The sequence below is a fragment of the Pipistrellus hanaki genome (assembly GCF_964339955.1).
Source record: "Pipistrellus hanaki genome assembly, chromosome: 1".
In the NCBI taxonomy this organism is placed as follows: Eukaryota; Metazoa; Chordata; class Mammalia; order Chiroptera; family Vespertilionidae; genus Pipistrellus; species Pipistrellus hanaki.
Genome location: NC_140503.1, coordinates 37,091,658 through 37,111,710, shown reverse-complemented (window position 1 = coordinate 37,111,710; position 20,053 = coordinate 37,091,658). Strand labels below are relative to the sequence as shown.

Below are 20,053 nucleotides of genomic sequence, written 5' to 3'. Positions count from 1 at the left end.
TTGTGCCTAACCTGTAAAATAAGGAAAGCAGCCCTCCTGCAGAATTATGGGCCAGGATTTCATGCAATAATACCTGTGGGAGTGCAAGAGGTCACTAACGACCCCTCCAGAGCTCTGGGGATACTCTATAAGATAACCATCTTTTTACAGTTCCATAGTTTTCTTCCCCACTTGGCAGCCTAGATTTTTGTCCAGCTAGCAGAGCCTAACATGTGGAACATACATGTGCTCAATAAGTGTCTGCCGTGGCTGGGAACATTAAACTGGGAGGAAGAGTGCTGATCCTTGGGGGATAGGACTTCATTTGTAACAATGCTGCACTCAACAATTCAGTGAATTTAATCACATCTTTTCTAAAATCCACAAAAAGTCCTTGTAATACCTGTTCCAACTAACTCCTTTAAAATTGTGAGTGAGCCAAATAGTCAGTATTTTGAAGGGTCCATCTTCAAAACAAAAAACACCCAGTCCCTACCACTTAGACACAGAAAGTCTGTTCACTGTCCAGAGCCAGAAGATGTGAGAAGTGGAAACTGGCAAAAATTGAGGAGGAGGTTGGAGAAGTTGTTGGGTTTTGTTTTACACCGAAACTTTGGTAATTGCATATAGGAAATCATATCGTTCTAGAGACTAATTTCATATAAATGTTAAGCAAATACTTATTTTAACAACTATTTTGTGACAATACTATTTGGTGACTTAAAAATGCATCTACAGTTGTTATTTTTCTTTTTTTTAAAATTTGAATTTTAGAGAGAGAGGGAGAGAAAAACATCAATTTTTCCACCTATTTACAAATTAATTGGTTGATTCTTATGTGTGCCCTGACTGGGGATCGAACCCTTAACCCTAGTGTGGGGGAAACTGAGCTATCTGGCCAGGGCTACAGTTGTTACTTTTCTATTCACTTGTTCTTTTCTGACACGAAATGTCCATGTATCCAACTATACATTTTCCAGTAAGGTTTACATTCCAGCAGCATGAAATACCAATTAGGTTATTAAACCATTTGTTAGATATATGGACAGAGGCTTTTATAAGGTTTTTTTAAACTGTCATTTAAATTATAATAAGCTAATCCGTAAGTTAGAAATAGCTGAAAGCCGTATGTGGAAGCTGAGTAGTAATGTCAGCTGCTTTTATCTTCTGTGTTCCATGTGTCACTGGAGGTACATTCTGGCACAACGGACAGGAAGATGATAAAAGAGGAAACGAATTTTCAAGCACGATGAGAAAGAGTCAAGGTGAAGTTAGTTATAAAGGAAAAGGAGAAATAAGAGAAACAGAAAAGATGAGAAACCTATGCATGAATATTGGTGAAAACCACCAAATAACTTCTAACTATTCCCTTTAAAATGCTACTGTAGAATATCTTACTACCTAGTCTAACTAATCTTAAATTGAACCATGTTTTAAAGTCAGAGTGTGAGACTTGTTATAACAAGTGCTATTGGCTCCACTTTAATATTATGTACCTAAAATTTATTCTTACTATGCTATTCTTATGTGTAGCACTGCCTTTCATGTATTAGACAGTGAAATGCCTAATTTAATTGTTACCCTTGTTATTCTTATCACCTAGAGGGACTTTAATAATTGTTAACTGACTGGCCCTTCCTATCCCTTTCTATTTATCTTAGTTTGTCCCTACCAAATGGGATCTAGGTAGCCAGCTTGTATCTGGTGAAACTGTTCTGTCTTGCACCTTCCTTAAACAGTTTACATCAAGCAGTCTGGCTGCTGGTGTGGCTAACCTCACATTTGTATTGATTCTACAGGTGGATGGATAGAATTAGGTGGGCTTATGTCTCACCTTCTCTCCCCTATGTATAGAGATTTCCCAAGGGACTGAGATTCTATAGGACAGCATCATTCTATACAGGTGGGAAAAAGTAGGTTTATAGTTGCGAGTATGCAAAAACAGTTTATTCTTGTATTAGTATTTTATATTATTTTTCATACAAACAACTGTACACCTACTTTTGCTCCACCCTGTATGTGCTGTGAGTTGTCTTGCCCAAAGTGGGCCCAAATCTACCTGGAACTGCCATGGATCTACTTTCCTATTTCTATATAAAAGCCGAGCGACTGTTATGGTGGAATGACCGGTCATTATGATGTGCATTGACCACCATGGGGCAGACACTCAACACAGGAGCTGCCCCCTGGTGGTCAGTGCGCTCCCACAGCTGGAGCACTGCTCAGCCAGAAGGTGGGCTCAGGGCTGGTGAGTGCAGCAGAGGTGGCGGGAGCCTCTCCCACCTCCGCCACAGCGAGCCCAGCAGTAAAAAGAGCAGTGAGCAGGTGGGTGATAAGAAGGGAAAGGTCCCGGACTGTGAGAGGGTGCAGGCAAGGCTGAGTGACTCTGGGCTCCCCTCACCCCTGCCAGCACACGAATTTCATGTACCGGTCCTCTAGTTACCATATAAAGAATGGGCAGCACAACACAGCTTGGTAGTTTTCCCTCAGTTTCTCTCACTGAGTTAAGTCAAAGAGAAAAAACCATAAAATTGTCACTTTATCCTTCTTTCTCGGATGACTAAGTGCTAGAATTCTCCTATTCACAAAGGAAAGAATAAGATTCCTGAACAGCTGAAGAGAAGTAAAAACGTGAAAAAAAATGTTGGCTTCTAATAATCATCAGCAGTTTGCTTATACGCTTTAAAACATGGACCATTTTCTTTCCCGGGGAGGCATGCAGACGAGCACATTTCCCTCCCTATTCTCCAAAGCAAATGCCTGCAGTCCACACCGAGTGAAGGGAAGTGTCTTCAGTGCTGGGCTTTCATCAGAGGATTCCTTTGTGCACAAGGCTTGTCAACATGGATGTCTTACTAAAAAGTAAGCAACATCTTTCTGGGCAGTACCTAAGTCTGTTTCATCTTGGAATCTTTTCTAGTTGACTACCTTGGTATCTTGGCTCCTGATAAACATTTAGTAAATAATCTAGAATGAATAAAAACAGGGGAAGAGAAATAGGAGCCATATACATATTACCAAATGAGTTACTTTGGTGTGGTTACGATTAGTGGTCTAACAGCCTATGTAGTTGGGAAGGCTTTAAGACAGTGGATACAACAGCTGCTTGAATGCAGGACAAATGTATGAATAAACTGATTTTCCTTTCTCCAACTAAATATGCAAACTGAATTATTTCTTTACATAAGGAACAACTACATGAGCAGAGACCAGAGTGAGCACTTTCATAAGCTCATTTCTCGAGGGGAATTCATTGAGTTAGATCAACACAAACTGTGGCTAGGGAGAAACAAACACACAAAAAAAATGAAATCAGCTTGTTATACTAAAATATTTTAAAACTTGTATCAAGTAAGAGTTGTTTTGAAAACAGAAAAAAGGCAAGCAAATAAATATATTGTGATTTGGATATAGTTAAAACACCCAAAGAAAAACCTGTAACATATCTTTTGTTAAAGACAAAATACAGTATTTTTTAAAAAAATGGAAAAAGGAGTTGTGGAAAAAGGAAAATTGATAAAAATAATTTAAACTGCCAAGATTAATCCTTCATGATATTTAGAATTTACTGAAGGAGAGTGAAAACATCTCTTGTATCCAAAACTAATTTTTTAAAGCAAACCTACCCTTCCAAAGAGTATTAAATAGAGGGTGTCTTAAAAAATGTATACGCACTTTGAATTATTTTTATCGCAGTGTTTATTAAAATACAATTCATTTTAAAAATTGAGCTATCAGCTATTAAAAATATGTATACATTTTTTGGTGACACACTGTATTTTTACTAAAACCAGATATCAGCTATGACATACTTAGTATCAGCACTAAGTGGTAGTGTTACTAATATCTGAAGTAGCTAGAAATAACTACATCCTTTATGGTATGAAATCCTTTTATATCTAGTGTAGTACATAAGAAATATAGTGAAGCCTTTAGGATAACAAAGAAGGAAAAAAATGACGTGCTTTTCTCCCTCTCTAAAAAGTTCCTTCACTGTAGGAATATCATATATTTTAGCACATAAGGCATTAATCAAAGTTGAGTTTCAGAATCACTACCATTTAAGATTAGAAAATATAGAAACATAAAATAGTCTATAGGCTGATTTCATAGAAGTAATACAATTTTTCAATGAGCAGAACTCTCTAAGTAGAGAGCATTTTCATAGTATTCTGAATGCTAGTCCTAACATATACCATACCGAGGGCATTATCTTTATTCTGCATTACATTTTCCGGAAAAAGAAGATGTGGGAGACTTAAGAACGACTCCTGAAGTTTGAAATCTGTGAAAAGAAAACACAAGATGCTGTAAAGTGTTGGCTGATAGTTACAAATGGCCTTCAATGATGCAGTGGCCAAAAGTCAGAACAGTCCTCTCAAATAAGCCGATTGAACCTAGCCTACATAAAGAAGTGCACATTTTGATTTTTGTAAAGATTTCTTTCATGAAAAATGTAAGCCTAATTAATTTTGAAATAAAATGTCAATCTTTTACATCCAGATATCCCTAGAATGTATAGTTCATTTAAGTTCTGATCTAGAGAAAAAATAATGCTGCAAGAAATAGATCTTTCCTTTTTATATTATAAACACAGGGGAGCATAAGAAATGAAATAGTAAAACCACTAGGAATAAACCTAGACTTTTAAAAAAGAGATGAAGATTAGTTAGTGCCATCAAATTGATGACAACTGATAGAACTTACTCTTCAAAGAGAGAAACTCTGATTGATCATGAACTCAAAACCTGTGTCCATCTTACCTTCAAAGAAAGAGGGAATCAAAGTTGGTAGATTCAGAATAAAGATTATGGAGAATAATCGAGGCAATGAAGGTGAGCAGAAAGAAGGAAAGAAGCCAGAATCACCTAATCACAATGACCAAATTCCAAAAGGAAGGTTTAAACAAGTTTTATGATTTGCAAAAGATAGCCAAAATAGCAATTAAGACTTAAGCAATTTGTTTAAATCAGGATTACACAGAAGAGCATATTTTTGAGGCAAGTCCAAGAATTAGTAAGGCAAATTTTGAGGATTTGATTTAAAAGACAGAATTCTAATATAGGAGTAGTGGCCCAATTTTAATAGTTATATCTATATCTAGAGATGAATATATGCAAACAAGATTCATGGTTAGCTCAGACTTAGTTGTGTGTATAGTTGACTAGAAATTTACCATTAGGCCCAACAAAGAATTTATATGTAAGAATGACAGCAAATGTATTTTGTTAAGCTATCAAAATATATGATGTAATTCAGCTAAGCACCTCTATTCACCGTTGTCCTGAAATAATAGGTTTCTCTCTATCATTTTGAATATTACTGTTAAAAAAAACCCAAAAACTAAAGAATAGTTTTCCTCCCTCAGATCCTATAGATTGTCTCTGTCTTCACCGTCCTTTCTCTTATGCTACTTACTCTGCTCTTTTTGTTCTCCCATTCTTCCCACTATTGACTAGCATCTTTGTTGTGCATTAACATTATGAGGAATTGTGACTTTTTATCTATCCTGTCACAAGATTCTTTGAGAAAAGTTATTTTTCCTCAGTAGTTTTCTTTTAACATCTGCATGTTACAATAGACGTTTGTATTTTCACAATCACAATCCTGATATTAAGTAGAAGTGAGAGCTTAAGTCACCAATAGTATAGGAATTACAAGAACATATGAAATTTGTACAAATATCAAAGTATAAAATGAATTTTCTAGGCAGCATTCAAAAGGCTTGCAATTAAAGAATTTCCAGCACTTAGAATCTGACAAAGATAAGATCAAGTTAAAAAAATGCCATTGGTCTAAATAGAAATGTCCAATGTCCAGGATATTAATCCTGGGGTGGGGTTCACTTGGAGAAAGATCCAGCTTCTAAGAGGCCACAACTGAACTTCCTTTTAAGCATGTTTTACAGATGGCAATGCTGGCCATTTTGAAATTTAGAGCAGCAGACACAGTAAGAAAACAAGTCTTTAAGTATCTGAAATAAAATATTTAAACATCTCTAGAGAAAGTTTTCCTCTTCCCATAGTCACAGAAAGGAAGTAGGCTAGTTTCAGAATATACATTTCCTTATATAAACTAATGGGAAAATAGGACTTGACTTTTTAGTCTTATTTTACTGGACACTTAGAAGCGAGGGTCAAGTTTAGACCCTTGGAAGTAAATATATACTAAGTAAGTGTATTAGTGTTTCACAACAATTCAAGGTTTTAGACCTTTTAAGTCCACTGGAAAAAAATTAAACATAGCTCCATTCTAATGCCACATCCAGAATAAACTATCCATTCATTCACTCATCTCTCAAGTACCTGCTTTGCACCAGTAGTGGGGCTAGAACTGGAAGCCATCGTTTTAGTATTGGGTTGGATAAAAGAACAGTGGGATAAGTAGCAGAATGGCTTTGGCATAGTGGTTTTGAAAAAGTATCAAGAGTAGATACAGCATAGGTTTGATGCAAATACATGAATTTTTAAGGTTGAGAAGACCATATTTTTAAAAATCTAGTTTTTAAAAACCAGGGGGTGCTTACCTCATAGAGATTTGTTTTATGCTTGATGCTTAAGACCCCCATGCCATAAGGCCCTGGTTATTATTAATTCACCAATGCAGAGAATAAAACTGCATTTACCTGGGATTAGTCTTAAAAAATATAAGCAGCAGAAATAGATTTTTTTTTTTAAAGCTTTAGATTTTAGAGTTGACTGCCTGTGTTAACATCATAATCCTCTCTGCTCTCCTCAATTAAAAAAAAGAAATAGCATAAAAAAAAACCCAGTATGAACTAACATGCAGAATCAAGAAAGCCAGAACTGCTATGTGGAAGGGTCTGTGTTGCCACAGTGGTAGTAGGAGGCGAGGCAGCTGGCTTCTTCTCGTCTTCCATTGAGTCTTTAGGTGTCTCAGATGGCTGTGCAGTAGATGAACGTCCAAACCTTGAGAACAACATTCCTCCAAGTCCCTTTCCAATGCTAGCAGCCCCTGTATTTCACAAAACAGGGCAGTCATTCTGCTGAATTACACCACATACCAAGCCAACGAGCACCACCCATAATTATTGCCAATTGGCAGAGGCACCAAGCTCTAGTCATTTTTTTTCCAGAGTGGGAACATAAGTTACAATTTATATTGTAGGTTTCTAAATAAAAATGTTGTTGAACAGAGAGTACAGACTTTATGAATATAGCTTACAAAAGAATAAAGATTCTATTTTACTCAAGTAATCATTATTTATTAAAGTATTTGGTAAGATTAGAAATATACGACATAGGCATATATTTACTGTTATATGCTTAACATTGAAGTTAGGTGGGTATGTAATAAAAAGTTATCAATAAACCAAACTGTATGACAAAGAGAAAAAACAATTAAACCAGAAGGTAAAGCCTATTTAGAGTGCCATCTTGTGGCATTTTATATTAAGGCAACTTATAACCAAAAGCAATGGGCAAATTCAAGTGGCACATTACTGAACTCCAGGTGCTACACAAATATGGAGAGCATTCAGAGAGAAATTAAATATCCTTGTTGCCCTCAGAAAGGACACAATTTAAGAGACTTTTGGGACATGGATCAGAGAACGAGATGGCAGGGGCACTCTTAGAACTCAAGTACCTCCTCATTTCACAGATGAGGAAGCATTAAGATCTATGAGACTTGCCCAAGATCTCACAGGAAGTAGTAGGGACAAGTTAAAATGAGGGACTTGATTCTCAGACCCTTGTGCATTCAACTATCTCACATCTAAAACTACCGGATTGGATCTAATTAGAGAAATTCAAGGTTTTTGGCCCTCAAATATGAACAGCGAGAGGGCAGTTGATTCTAAACACATGGATTAACTATTGGATGGTTTGTAATACATAGAATATTTCCAAATCTCCCAAATTTAATGCCTGAATAAAAAGTACTTATATTCATGAATAAGGAATATTAAAGAGAAATTACCTAATATGCTTGCTTTGCCTATATTTGTTATAGATTCTCCATAGTGTCGGCGAGACAAGACAGGTGAGGTCACAGGGCTTGGTAGTGTGGAAATGCCTTCATTCTCTGAAACTGAGGTAGATTCTTTGCACGGGTGAAGAAAGCATGGCTTCATATGCTCATACGGTAAAGGATTGGAAGTATTATACCAGTGTATCTGGACAGGTGAAATGTTGCTGTAGTGTTTCAGTATTAACGGTTCTAATCTATAAGCCTTGATTAAAAAATAAAAAAAAAGAAACACAACATTAAGGCTCAGATTTTAGTAAATTCTGTTTATTCTTATTCTACTGCATGCTCAGCAGACATTAGGGTATTTTTTAAAAACCTGATAATTTCTAACATGTATTTCCAATTTGTTCACTCTTAATAACAGTAGTTGATCTAATATTTCCTTAATATGGGACTATGTAAAAAAAAAAAAAAGAGTTAGTTTATGATAATAGTACTCAGAGAAAAAAATTCATTTTTATTATGCCCTGATACCATCTAACAGATTAATTTTAGTCTCACAAATAAAGCAGAAGCAGTCAAGAGTAAACTGGAACACAGTAAATAAAGGCATTTATTACTAACTTAGAAGCTCTTAGAAACTTTACTTTCAAATAGATTAACATAGTAACACACAAACAAGATCCCAATAGAAGACTATTTGTCTACTGTGAAGTGGAGGCGATACAGCAGAAATGGCAATGGATTTGGTGTCAGTATCCCCCGAGTTCATATTCTAGCCTCTGTGACAAGTCTCAGTCTCAGGTTCCTGAGCTATAGAAAGGCGGTAACACTTCCTCCCATACAAGGATGTTGGAAATAGATGTTTGTAAAAACTGCCTAGCACAGTTATGACATAAACACTAAAAAAGCACTACTTAAAAAAAAAAATCACAAAAAACCATAAAATAATAAAAATAATTTATATTAATGAAAAGAGTTTGGAACCCTCCTTTATAATTGAACAAACTTTAACATTATACAAAGGACAATGAAAGCTCAGATTTCACCTATTAACTCAAGTTCACTTTCAAGTTATAAAAAAAAAAATGAGTACCTATGAAGTAAACATTATCATCTGCATCATATAGATAAGAGTCTCTGAAATGACTTGGGTTAAGACTGTGCAGTCTGTATTTAAATTTATTTCTTAAAGATAGCAGTTCAGTTAAATTTATTTCTTAAAGATAGCAGTTTTGATTCTTTAACATATGGAAAATTTTCTAAAATTCTAGTGTTTAGTCAGTATTTTATTTATTTGGTACTATCTAACAATCTTTAAAAAAACTTTACACAATTATATAAAACTATTTTTCAGAATGCTACTTAAAATAGTTTGTTTTAATTTTAGGCATATCTATAGCATAGTCCCCCAAAGGGTTTAAGGAACCATTTTTTTTTCACCTGAAAAATGATGATTTAAACTATTTACCTGGATGAAAGACCCTTGGACTGTTCGTATTAAAAAATTATTTACAATAGAACATGTAAAAACCCCCAAAATTTATAATCCCATCAGGCTAAACCAAGCTCTTCCATCTTTTCATGTTTAATACATAATATTTAAATATTTTCATTTCTAAGGGAATCTACCACATACATTTTCAATATTGTAGCATATTTTAGAGAAAAAATATTTAAAGTGAGATTCTCAAAATTTATGATTGCTAGGTTATTGGTTATTACAACTGGCTATGGTTTGGAAATATAGAAGATTCTCATCCCTTGTATTAGTTATCAAGATAATATTTTTACATTATATTATTATACTATAAGTACAACATAAACAGGTCATCTCTAAGGTATTTTACTTCCTGAGTCCCACATCATCCAAAACACAAATGTTTTAAAAATATGAACCTATGCAAATACAAAAGATAAATGAACTCTTTCTCATTAATTCAGTACCTAGTAAGTTTCTTATAGATTCTTTTAGGAACAATTTAATATTGAGAGGAAAATATCTGTATGTGCAACTCACCACTGGATCCGTTGGGTGAAAAATATTTAGTAACCGGTTACAAATCTCTCTGGGCAAAATATGGTCTTGACTTCCAGTGTTCCCTGGGCGAATGCCACGCAATGCCAAAAATACTGCTAGTGGGGATCCCATGCAGAAGAAATTCTCAACCTAAAATATTCAAGCAATTGACAAGTTAAAAAATGGTGAAGTGTTTTTCAACAGAATTTGAGCACAATATAACATATGGTAAAATACGAAAAATAAAATTATCTTCAACTATGTCTTTTTTTCTATGAGCTTTGTCTAGATGGCATATGCATTATTTTTTAATTATATGCTAATCATTAGTTATTCTATACAATCTTCCTAGCAACAACTTCAAATATATCTTTCAATATAATAGAAAATGAAGGATGAGAATGATAAGAAGATTAATTCCATTGTGTTTCTACACACTAATCAAAGATTTATTAAACTACTATTTTGTGTGAAGTAATATACTTGGTTCTATGGAGGATATAAAGACAAAAAGAGAGACATCTATTATACTTTCAACAATAAAGATAAATTTTAAAAAAGATGAATAAGGCAGAGCTTCTACACTCAGAGTTTATAATCTTGTGAATGGTAGAATAAAATAAATTCATAAGTTAGGGAAAGTATGCTATATGACAGAGATTCACAACCTTTTTCATTTCATGGCACACATAAACTACTAAAATTCTGTGGTATACCAAAAATTAATTATATATTTTTGCCGATGTGACAAAAAAAGGTATAAATAAACCTTGGCTATTTGACTAAGAAAATTGGACTTCATTTTATAGGTAGTGAAGGAGAACAGGATTTGATCCATGTTTTAGGAGTTTAAATTCAAAAATTGAGAGGCTGGTGATTTGGAGACAAGGTAGGAAATTATTGGAAGAGTTTAGGCAAAAGATAATCTGAACCCAGGTAAGACTAGCTATCCCATTCACAAATGAAACTATGAGGGGCCAGGGTAGAGTCAGCATGCATGGGTGAAGACATAAAAAGTTTGAGATATCTGTAACATCTCTAATGGGTAGCTGAAATTTAGGACAAGAGATATAGAACTGGATATGCCACCATCCAAGTCTAGTTTTTGCCATTATGGAAGTGATATGTAAAAGCAAAAGAATGGGTAAGATTGCACAGGAAGCCCTAACTGGTTACGCTCAATACATAAAGTATTGGGCCTATGGTCTGAAGGGTCCCAGGTTCGATTCTGGTCAAGGGCATGTACCTTGGTTGTGGGCACATCCCCAGTAGGGGGCATGCAGAAGGCAGCCAATCAATGATTCTCTCTCATCATTGATGCTTCTATATCCCTCTCCCTCTCCCTTCCTCTCTGAAATCAATAAAAAAAAAAAAAAAAAAAAAAAAAAAAAAATATATATATATATATATATATATATATATATATATATATATATATATATATATATATATATATATATATAAAGACTGCTTAGGAAGTGCACAGAATAAAATGGGTTTAGATAGAACTATGAGGAATGTCTTCATTTGATTAGCAGGTAAAGGAGGAAAAAAACAAAGGAAAAGTGAAAGGAGAAAACTAACCAGGAAAGTGGTATCATGGCAAATAAGGGAGTAGAGGGCATCAAGAAAAATAGGGTGGTCAACTGCATTGGATTTCATACAGAACGAAACATTTTTCCTTCTAGACCCACCCTAACTGTCTCATATGTACCATATCTTGATGAGTGAGACACCCTAAATTCGTCCTTCCCTCTACTGGTAATCCCAAACATTAAAGAAGTCATTCCAACAGATTCTAACATTTCACTTCATCTCCTCTCATCTGGACTAGACTATAACAGTGTCCCTGCCTTCAATTTTATGTTATCTTTTAATCCCTTCCCACAAAGCCTCTGAAGTGATTCTTTTTCTCCAAATGTATGTATGTATGTATGTATGTATATGTGTGTGTGTGTGTGTGTGTGTGTGTATATATATATATATATATATATATATATATATATATTCATATTCATATATATTGAAATGAAACCTTTATGTTAAAGGAAATTTGAGAAAGTTTTTTTTTTTTTGTTTCTAAGGAATTGAAGGCTGAAGAAAATTAACTTGTGTTAAGAAAATTAAAAATGTAAGAAAAAGCATTTAAAATCAGAGTGACAGATAAAAGTATCAATTTCTGAAGAAAAGATCAAGGTCATCTATCTATCTATCTATCTATCTATCTATCTATCTATCTATCTATAAAAAGGTTAAATGTTCATCCATCCAATTGGTAGCTATGATGCTCACTGACCACCAGGGGGCAGATGCTCAACACAAGAGCTGCCACGATGTGCACTGGCCATTTAAAAACAAATGGCACCATGGGCCTGATGCCAACAAACCAACACTTGGCTTCCCCCAAGTGGGACACAGGCACCACCACCACCAGGGAGCGACACCCCACCAAATTGCAGCCAATGCTGCCAAGACTCCATGGCACAAAATGTGACACCCAGCCCAGACCAGCCTGAAAACGGTGGCTGTGGGCACTGGGTAATGACATCATGTAGCCACGCCTGGGTTTCTCTCTGTAGTAACTAGCATCCTTGGAGTTTCTTCAGCCCAGAAATCCGACTTGCTTTATAGCCAGGTGCAAACATTTTACAGTTTAACCAAATGTTTATGAAGTGTTTTTCTGTGCTTCATTTCATTTGATCCTCACAGAAACCCCGGAGATAGGAGATTGGGTAGAATCCTATTTTCTTTTCATTAGCAAGATGCAAATAGTGATATGAGAATATTTCTTCTAATTTTCTTTCCATGTGCACAAATCCATGCACCAGGACACTAGTTTCTTCTAAAAGAGAGAAAAATAAAGTATGCCTGGGTTGTCCCCTTCTGGAACCCCTATTATGCAGATATTGTTTTGTTTTGTGTTGTTCCAAATTTCCCTTAGGCTCTCCTCCTGCTTTTTGTTTTTTCTAGAAGATGCTCTAATTGGGTATTTTCCCCACTTTGTCTTCTAGCTCACTGATGCTGTCCTCTGCTTCTCCTAGTCTACTCTTGATGTTTTCTATTCAGCAGCGATGTTATTTTTCATTTTTTCTTGGTTCTTTTTCATTTCCTCTTGGTTCTTACTCATATTGTTAAATTTGTCTTCTATTCTTTTCAGACATCATATGACCATTTCTCTGAATTCTTTCTCTGACATGTTGCTTGCCTCTATTTCGTTTACTTCCTTTTCTGGTGATGCCTGCTTTTCTTTCATATGCGGGCTGTTACTTTGTCTCCCTATGGTCTCTCTTCTCTGGATGTCTAGTTATGTAGTTCTCTCCCTCCTTATCCCAGGGGAAATCTGATCTTTCAGTGGTGGAGTGTAGAGCTCCTCTGAATCTGCATAATTGCACCAATTGGGGACCTGTGTTCTGGAGCTCCAAAACTTTAACTTATGATTACCTGCTCGGCATAGGCCACAGCCTCCTGTTAACCCTGCTTTCTAACACCGACCCCGTGAAGAAAGGGACATGCAGAAGGTTCCAATCGCAGAGAGCATGTATCAATACTCTCGCTTCCCCCCCGAGCGTGGACGGATTTTTTCCCCCCCTATCAAATAATTTTAAAGATGAAAAAGAGCTTTAGACATTTAGTCTATCCTCCTTGTCCAGAGATAACTAAAAAGATGAATTCAGAGATGTTTAATGATTTGGCTAATATTACATAATTAGTTGGTGGCAAATCCTCCTGATCAGAATAAAAGTTTCCCACTCTCCAGACCAGTTTGTAAATATCTATGTTTTTCTTGTATTAAGTTCAGTGGTCACTCATAACAGATCTAACACCCTGTATTCTGAAAGTAAATCTATCTGCTAATTAATAGGCACAGAAATTAGAACTCTGGAGTCCTAAATATTAATTTTCCAATTCATCAGCTCTTCCTTTTTAAACTTCAGATTTCTATGCTTTCTATACTTTTCCTCTCTGAGTAATTAAACAGCAATTAAAAATCCCTATTATTAGACTACATATGACTTTATATTATACTAGAGGCCCAGTGCACAAAATTTGTGCAAGGGTAGATAGAGTCTTTAGGCCTGGCTGATGATCAGGACCAATCAGGTTCTCCGTCTCCCTGCCTCATCCTTCCCTCACTCTCTCAGCCCTGCTGCCACCACTGGTCGCCTGCCGTGTTCTGTGCTGCCCCTGATGGTCAGCATTCATCAGTGTATGACTGAATTCCTGTTCTCCTGGCCAAACTCCTGTGGGGAAACTTTGCATATTAGTTTTTATTTGTGTGTGTGTGTGTGTGTGTGTGTATGTATATATATATATATATATATATATATATATATATATATAGATTAAGATACACAGTTATGGTGCATAATTTCTAGTAATGTGAAACTTTAAATCCTCAGTTTACATGCAATATCATTTTAAGTATTAGATTCAGGTATACAGCACAGTGGTTAGACAATGATATACTTTACAAAGCATTCCTCCAAATTCTTACTATTTAAAAAAAAATTCTGTATGTTTCCATTACTTAACCTCTATGTCAGGGGTCCTCAAACTTTTTAAAGTGGGGGCCAGATCACGGTCCCTCAGAGAGCTGGAGGGCCAGACTATATGAACTACTAATTCCTACTGTAACACCTCGGCTGTGCTCACTGCCCAAAAAACCTGGCGGGCCGGATCAGACTCCTCTGCGGGCCGCATGTGGCCCGCGGGCCATAGTTTGAAGACTCTTGCTCTATGTTAAGTTCCTGTGATTTGCTTTTGACAGCTCCATTCTGGTGCTCAAAAACCCTAAAAAGCTTTGCATTGTACATATCAAATAAGAGAGGCCCGGTGAACAAAATTCATGCACGAAGGAGAAGGGGTGTCCCTCGGCCCAGTCTGCACCCTCTCCAATCTGTGATCCCTCTCACTGCTGGCTCCCAACTGCTTGCCTGCCTGCCTTCCTGATTGCCCCTAATTGCTTCTGATTGCCAGTTTGATTGATGCCTAACTGCTCCCCTGCCAGCCTGTTCGCTCCTAACTGCCCTCCCCTGAAGGCCTGGTCCCCCTGAACTCCCCTTCCCTGCAGGCCTGATCACCCCAAACTTCCCTCCTCTGATGGCCTGGTCACCATTAACTGCCCTCCCCCACAGGCTTGATTGCCCCCAACTGCTCTCCCTTGCAGGCCTGGTCCCTTCCAACTGCCCTCCCCTGCTATCCATCTTGTGGTGGTCATCTTGTGTCCTCATGGGGGCAGCCATCTTTGACCACATGGGGGCTGCCATTTTATGTGCTGGAGTGATGGTCAATTTGCATATTATTCTTTTATTAGATAGGATAAGTCTTTACTTCTAGCTCTTCCACAGCCCCCTTTCCCTGAGTCCTGTCCATGACAGCCCAAATGGTTTGCTCAAGCTGCTCCAAAATTAAACACAGGTGTCATCTTGTGCTTTGGTTACATATTTTTCATTGACTGAAATACCAGCTTTCCATCCCTAGAATCATCCACTTATTTTTCTCTTTTTTCTTTTTTTTTTTTTTAAATATATTTTATTGATTTTGTACAGAGAGGAAGGGAGAGAGTTAGAAACATTGATGAGAGAGAGTCATTGATCAGCTGCCTCTTGCACACCCCCTACTGGGGATATGCCCGCAACCAAGGTACATGCCCTTGACCGGAATCGAACCCGGGACCCTTCAGTCCCCAAGCCTACGCTCTATCCATTGAGCCAAGCCGGTTTCGGCCATCCACTTATTTTTCTTACCATCCACAAATAGCTGGTCACTAAGGTTTGTTAATTCTAACTACTAAATATTTCCCAGATCTGCCTCTTATCCCCCCTCCCCCTCACTTGAGATTATTTTGTTTTTCTTGGAGGTACTACCGTGTTTCCCCGAAAATAAGACATCCTCCGAAAATAAGACTTACTTACAGGTTTCCTTCTGAAGGCATCCCCCCCAAAATAAGCCCTCCCCCACCAGGCTAAACATGAGAGATTTGGTCCACTGATTCTGAAAGAAATGGGAGTCACAAGAAATTCACCAGGAAATGCAGGAATTGGATTGTTACGATGATGTTCCAGAAGATGATGACATGATTGTCATTGAATAAATGAGTAAATTCTTGATACTGTAGGATTCACAGTTTGTCTGGTTTGTGTTGACAACTACCGTACTACCGTAGTTGTACGTATACAGGTAATAAATTTCCTTTATTTTCATTTAACAATAAATGTGTACTGTATTCTTCTTCATGGAAAAATAAGACATCCCCTGAAAATAAGACCTAGTGCATCTTTGGGAGCAAAAATTAATATAAGACACTGTCTTATTTTTGGAGAAACAGGGTAACATTATATCCCTCCATATCTTTATGTTTTTTCTTTTACACAGAATAGCATTTTTTCCTTTCCTCCACTTGACAACATTCCAGTTTATTGATAACAAGTATAAGTGTTATTCCCTTGTGATCCTCTATAGCCAAAATTAAAACCCCCTTTTCATACGTACATCATCCTGCACACTGCTAATAACCCCAATAACACTGTGTTACATATCCTAAGGGCTGGGGAACTGTCTTGTTCATTGTTTTCTTTGTAGAATCTATAAACTAGCAATGCCCAACATATGTGTTCAATAAATTAATTTGATAAAATAATAATTTAGATTTCACTGAATGTCATGCTGCAAATGCTGTCTGAAAAAAAAGTGAGACAGATAATGAAAATCTCATCAGTCTTTTCTTACCTTAAATTTCAAGGCAGGTATTTGTGTCATAGATGATGACTTCAATCCATTTAGCCTTTCTTCTATTTCTCTCAGCCTAGGAAGCAGTATAAAATTATGTATACATTTGTTTTTATAATTTCATAAATATTAAAGTCTAAAGAATTAAAGACCCATTATTTAATTCCTCAAAATCAATTCCTAATAACAGTATTTATTAAGTGTACCTGCTGGAGTACAGAAAGTCTATAAAAGTTTACAAAATAATTAGTAAAAGTATTCTGACTTTTTATAATACCTGCCACTAGTAGTATTTTTTGGTGGATCCTCTAGTAAAATGTGAGGCAAAAAGCAAATCTATAGCCTGGCTAGTGTAGCTCAGTGGTTGAGCTTCATCTCATGAACCAAGATGTCCCTGTTGGATTTCAAGTTAGAGCACATGCCTGGGTTTTGGGCTTGATCCCCAATAGGTGGTATGCAGGAAGCAGTCGATAGATGTTTCTATCTCTCCCTCTCCCTTCCTCTCTCTCAAAAAACCCAAAAAATAAAAATAGCATATAAAATAGCATATATAATACATATACCTTTTTAAAAAATCACACCAAATGTTCATACCATATATATTGCTTTTCTTTTTTCTATTCTTAATAATGAATCTTAGAGATCCTTTTAATTTCATTACTTTCTGATCCACTTTAATCTTTATAACAGCTGTGTAACTGTCTATTTCATGAACAAACCACACTTTTTTTCAACCCTTCTTTGCTAGTGAATATTTGGGTTATTTCAATTTTCCCCGTTAATTGTTCCATATCTACTTATATTTAAAAAAGGGTTCAATTCATTTTATAAGCCTGGTAAAAATTTTTTCTTTCTTTCTGGATTTTATGTCTAAAATGCTGTTCTGAGGTTTACCAATATGACATTTTTGAGTAGATACTTTAGGTATCTACTCTGGTACTGAAGATTATATATAAAACCCTTAAACTTCCATAAGATTAAAACAAACCCAAGGCTTCCTGAGTAAAAATTGGGTATTATATAAATTGGTGATTTTTATATAATGCTAACTACCAGAATGAGTGATTTTACACTGTTTTATTAAGTTGATTGGATAAAAAAAAATTGATTGGATAGTTACTAAAATGACAAAGAAGAAAGAGCATGTAACTACAGATGAAGAGAGGGGTGTAGCAAACTAAAAGACAATATCCAGAGGGCCACAAGTGTTCAGATAATTATAAAATCTATCAAAAACAGATTTGCCAAAAAAGGCTAGAAAATTATTTCTAGAATAATAAGACAGGTAAGGGCATATCTTTAAGATTAGTAAAACTACAAAGGATTCTACAGAGTGATTCAGCTTGGAATAAGTTTTAGATTTCACTCCTAATAAATTGTGAAGGAAAGACAGAAAGAAAGAGGCAGATAACAAAACCATTTATTTTAATTCTAGAGGAAAATGCATATAATTAGCATAAAAACAGTCTCTCCTTGATTAGCCATGTTACCTAGTAATCTTTGTATCCTGAACAATGTATTTTTTCTTTATTGTGAAAATCTTAAAGTTTCCTCCTAAGAATCCCTGCAATTCCATGAAGACATTTTAAATTCTTTTAAGAGACTAGTGTATTTTACCGTCGTTTTGTTATGTAGAGTTCATCAAGAAGGTGTCGTTCTTCATAGCTCATCCATCCTTCATCAGGCAACTCGTCTTCCCTCTGCATCAACTGTTCATAGAATCGAACTGGATTCCAGCCAGTCATTATGTCATAAGTGATTACACATCCCAGTGAATGTGACACTATTGAGACTTTACCCCCTTTTTCTTCAAAGTCTGGATTCCGAGAACAGAAAAGGGAATATAATCGATTCAGCTCTTGCTGAAGGCCTTTAACTAGCTGTTTGAAATAAGAGAACATTATCATATTAGAGTAATCACTGACACTATAAACTCTATTTCTAAACATACATTACTGGCCAAATATATCTAGATTATTAAAATTAACTCAGGTGCCTTAAAATGTAGCAGGAAATGAAGATATGCATTATTATAATCCATATCATCATTAAATAATAAAGGCAGATACTACATAGATACATTCATAATCCTTAAACATGCTATATGAGCCCAGCAGTTACATACATTAAGCAAAAAAGGTTCACAAAGATTCCAGTAAGCTTTTCAAAGAGCCCATGAAAATTTTTCCTTCACTGCAACTTACATGCAATTCTAAATCTTTGTACCTTGTAATTTTTAGGCCTTAACTGAGTTTACAATAACAGGTATAATTATATAGTATATATATTATTACACTGTGCATTTAGATAAGAATGATAGAATAAAATGTCACTGTATGATTAAGAAAAAGCTAACATCCATCTACTTGATATTCCAAAATTACCAAAAGTTGGTAATACAGATACAAGTAAAAAGTTGTTTTACATGGCTGGAAAGCAGAACCTTTTAAGGTTTTGGCAGTGGTCTCAACCTTTCTAATGCCGTGACCTTTTAATACAGTTCTTCATGTTGTGGTGACCCCCAACCATAAAGTTATTTTCGTTGCTAGTTCATAACTGTAATTTTGCTACTGTTAATGAATCGTAATGTAAATATCTGTGTTTTCCGATGGTCTTGGGCTCTACAGCAGGGGTTCTCAACCTGTGGGTCGCTAGCAGGGTTGTCTAAGATCATCGGAAAACACAGATATTTATACTATGATTCATAACAGTAGCAAAATTACAGTTATGAAGTATCAATGAAAATAATTTTATGGTTGGGGTCACCACAACATGAGGAACTGTATTAAAGGGTTGCGGCATTAGAAAGGTTGAGAACCACTGGTTTAGGCATTCATAATGTGGGAAGTATTTTAGTCATTTTTCTTTGAAATTTAGCTTTAACAAATGGTGCTGAAATATGCTATGAAGTCAGAAGAATAAGTTTTTCTTGTTGTTTTGTTACTCAAATCCATACTGGACCTGCATTTGAAGGCAGTTCTCTACTCTTTGTTATTGTTGGGTATTATAATTAATGGTAAATTTCCTGCTTGACATTTAATTTCTTATTTCAGTACTTCTTATGCCAGCTGTTACTCCAACATACAAATATTAGTTATGTGTGGCTAACCTTTTACAAAGTAGGCATTAGATGGCCTTTCAAAAGCTTAAAAGAGTTTCCATTTGCAATCTTATTACTTTGTCTCAAGGACATCAAGACTCCATCACATTTTACTGAACATTCTCTACCTGTTCATAAACTGAAAATCATCTGAGCATTCATGCATAGCAGGATTAGCAGTGGCATGAATGAAGTCATGGTGTTCTCTTTGTTGACATCTCATATAAGCAACAATGAGGGTTTGGTTAAAGCTACTGAAACCATGTATTGGTTCTGATGAAATATATTCAGCT

At 35.8% G+C, this 20,053-nt stretch overlaps 1 protein-coding gene across 8 annotated transcripts in view; it reads right to left on the bottom strand.

The window, feature by feature from the left end:
• Positions 1 to 20,053, bottom strand: part of DDHD1 (DDHD domain containing 1) — an 86,032-nt gene that overhangs the window by 3,157 nt on the left and 62,822 nt on the right. For 4 of the 8 annotated variants that reach the window (XM_084877596.1, XM_084877599.1, XM_084877597.1 and 1 more), the window contains 6 exons: positions 18,278 to 18,540; positions 16,661 to 16,736; positions 9,932 to 10,081; positions 7,921 to 8,173; positions 6,763 to 6,954; positions 4,181 to 4,264 (listed from right to left, as the gene is read on the bottom strand). In XM_084877596.1, coding sequence (XP_084733722.1) covers positions 4,181 to 4,264; positions 6,763 to 6,954; positions 7,921 to 8,173; positions 9,932 to 10,081; positions 16,661 to 16,736; positions 18,278 to 18,540 — 1,018 coding nt within the window. The remainder of the gene's footprint in view (positions 1 to 4,180; positions 4,265 to 6,762; positions 6,955 to 7,920; positions 8,174 to 9,931; positions 10,082 to 16,660; positions 16,737 to 18,277; positions 18,541 to 20,053) is intronic. The other 4 variants (XM_084877598.1, XM_084877601.1, XM_084877603.1 and 1 more) reach the window with 2 other exon arrangements.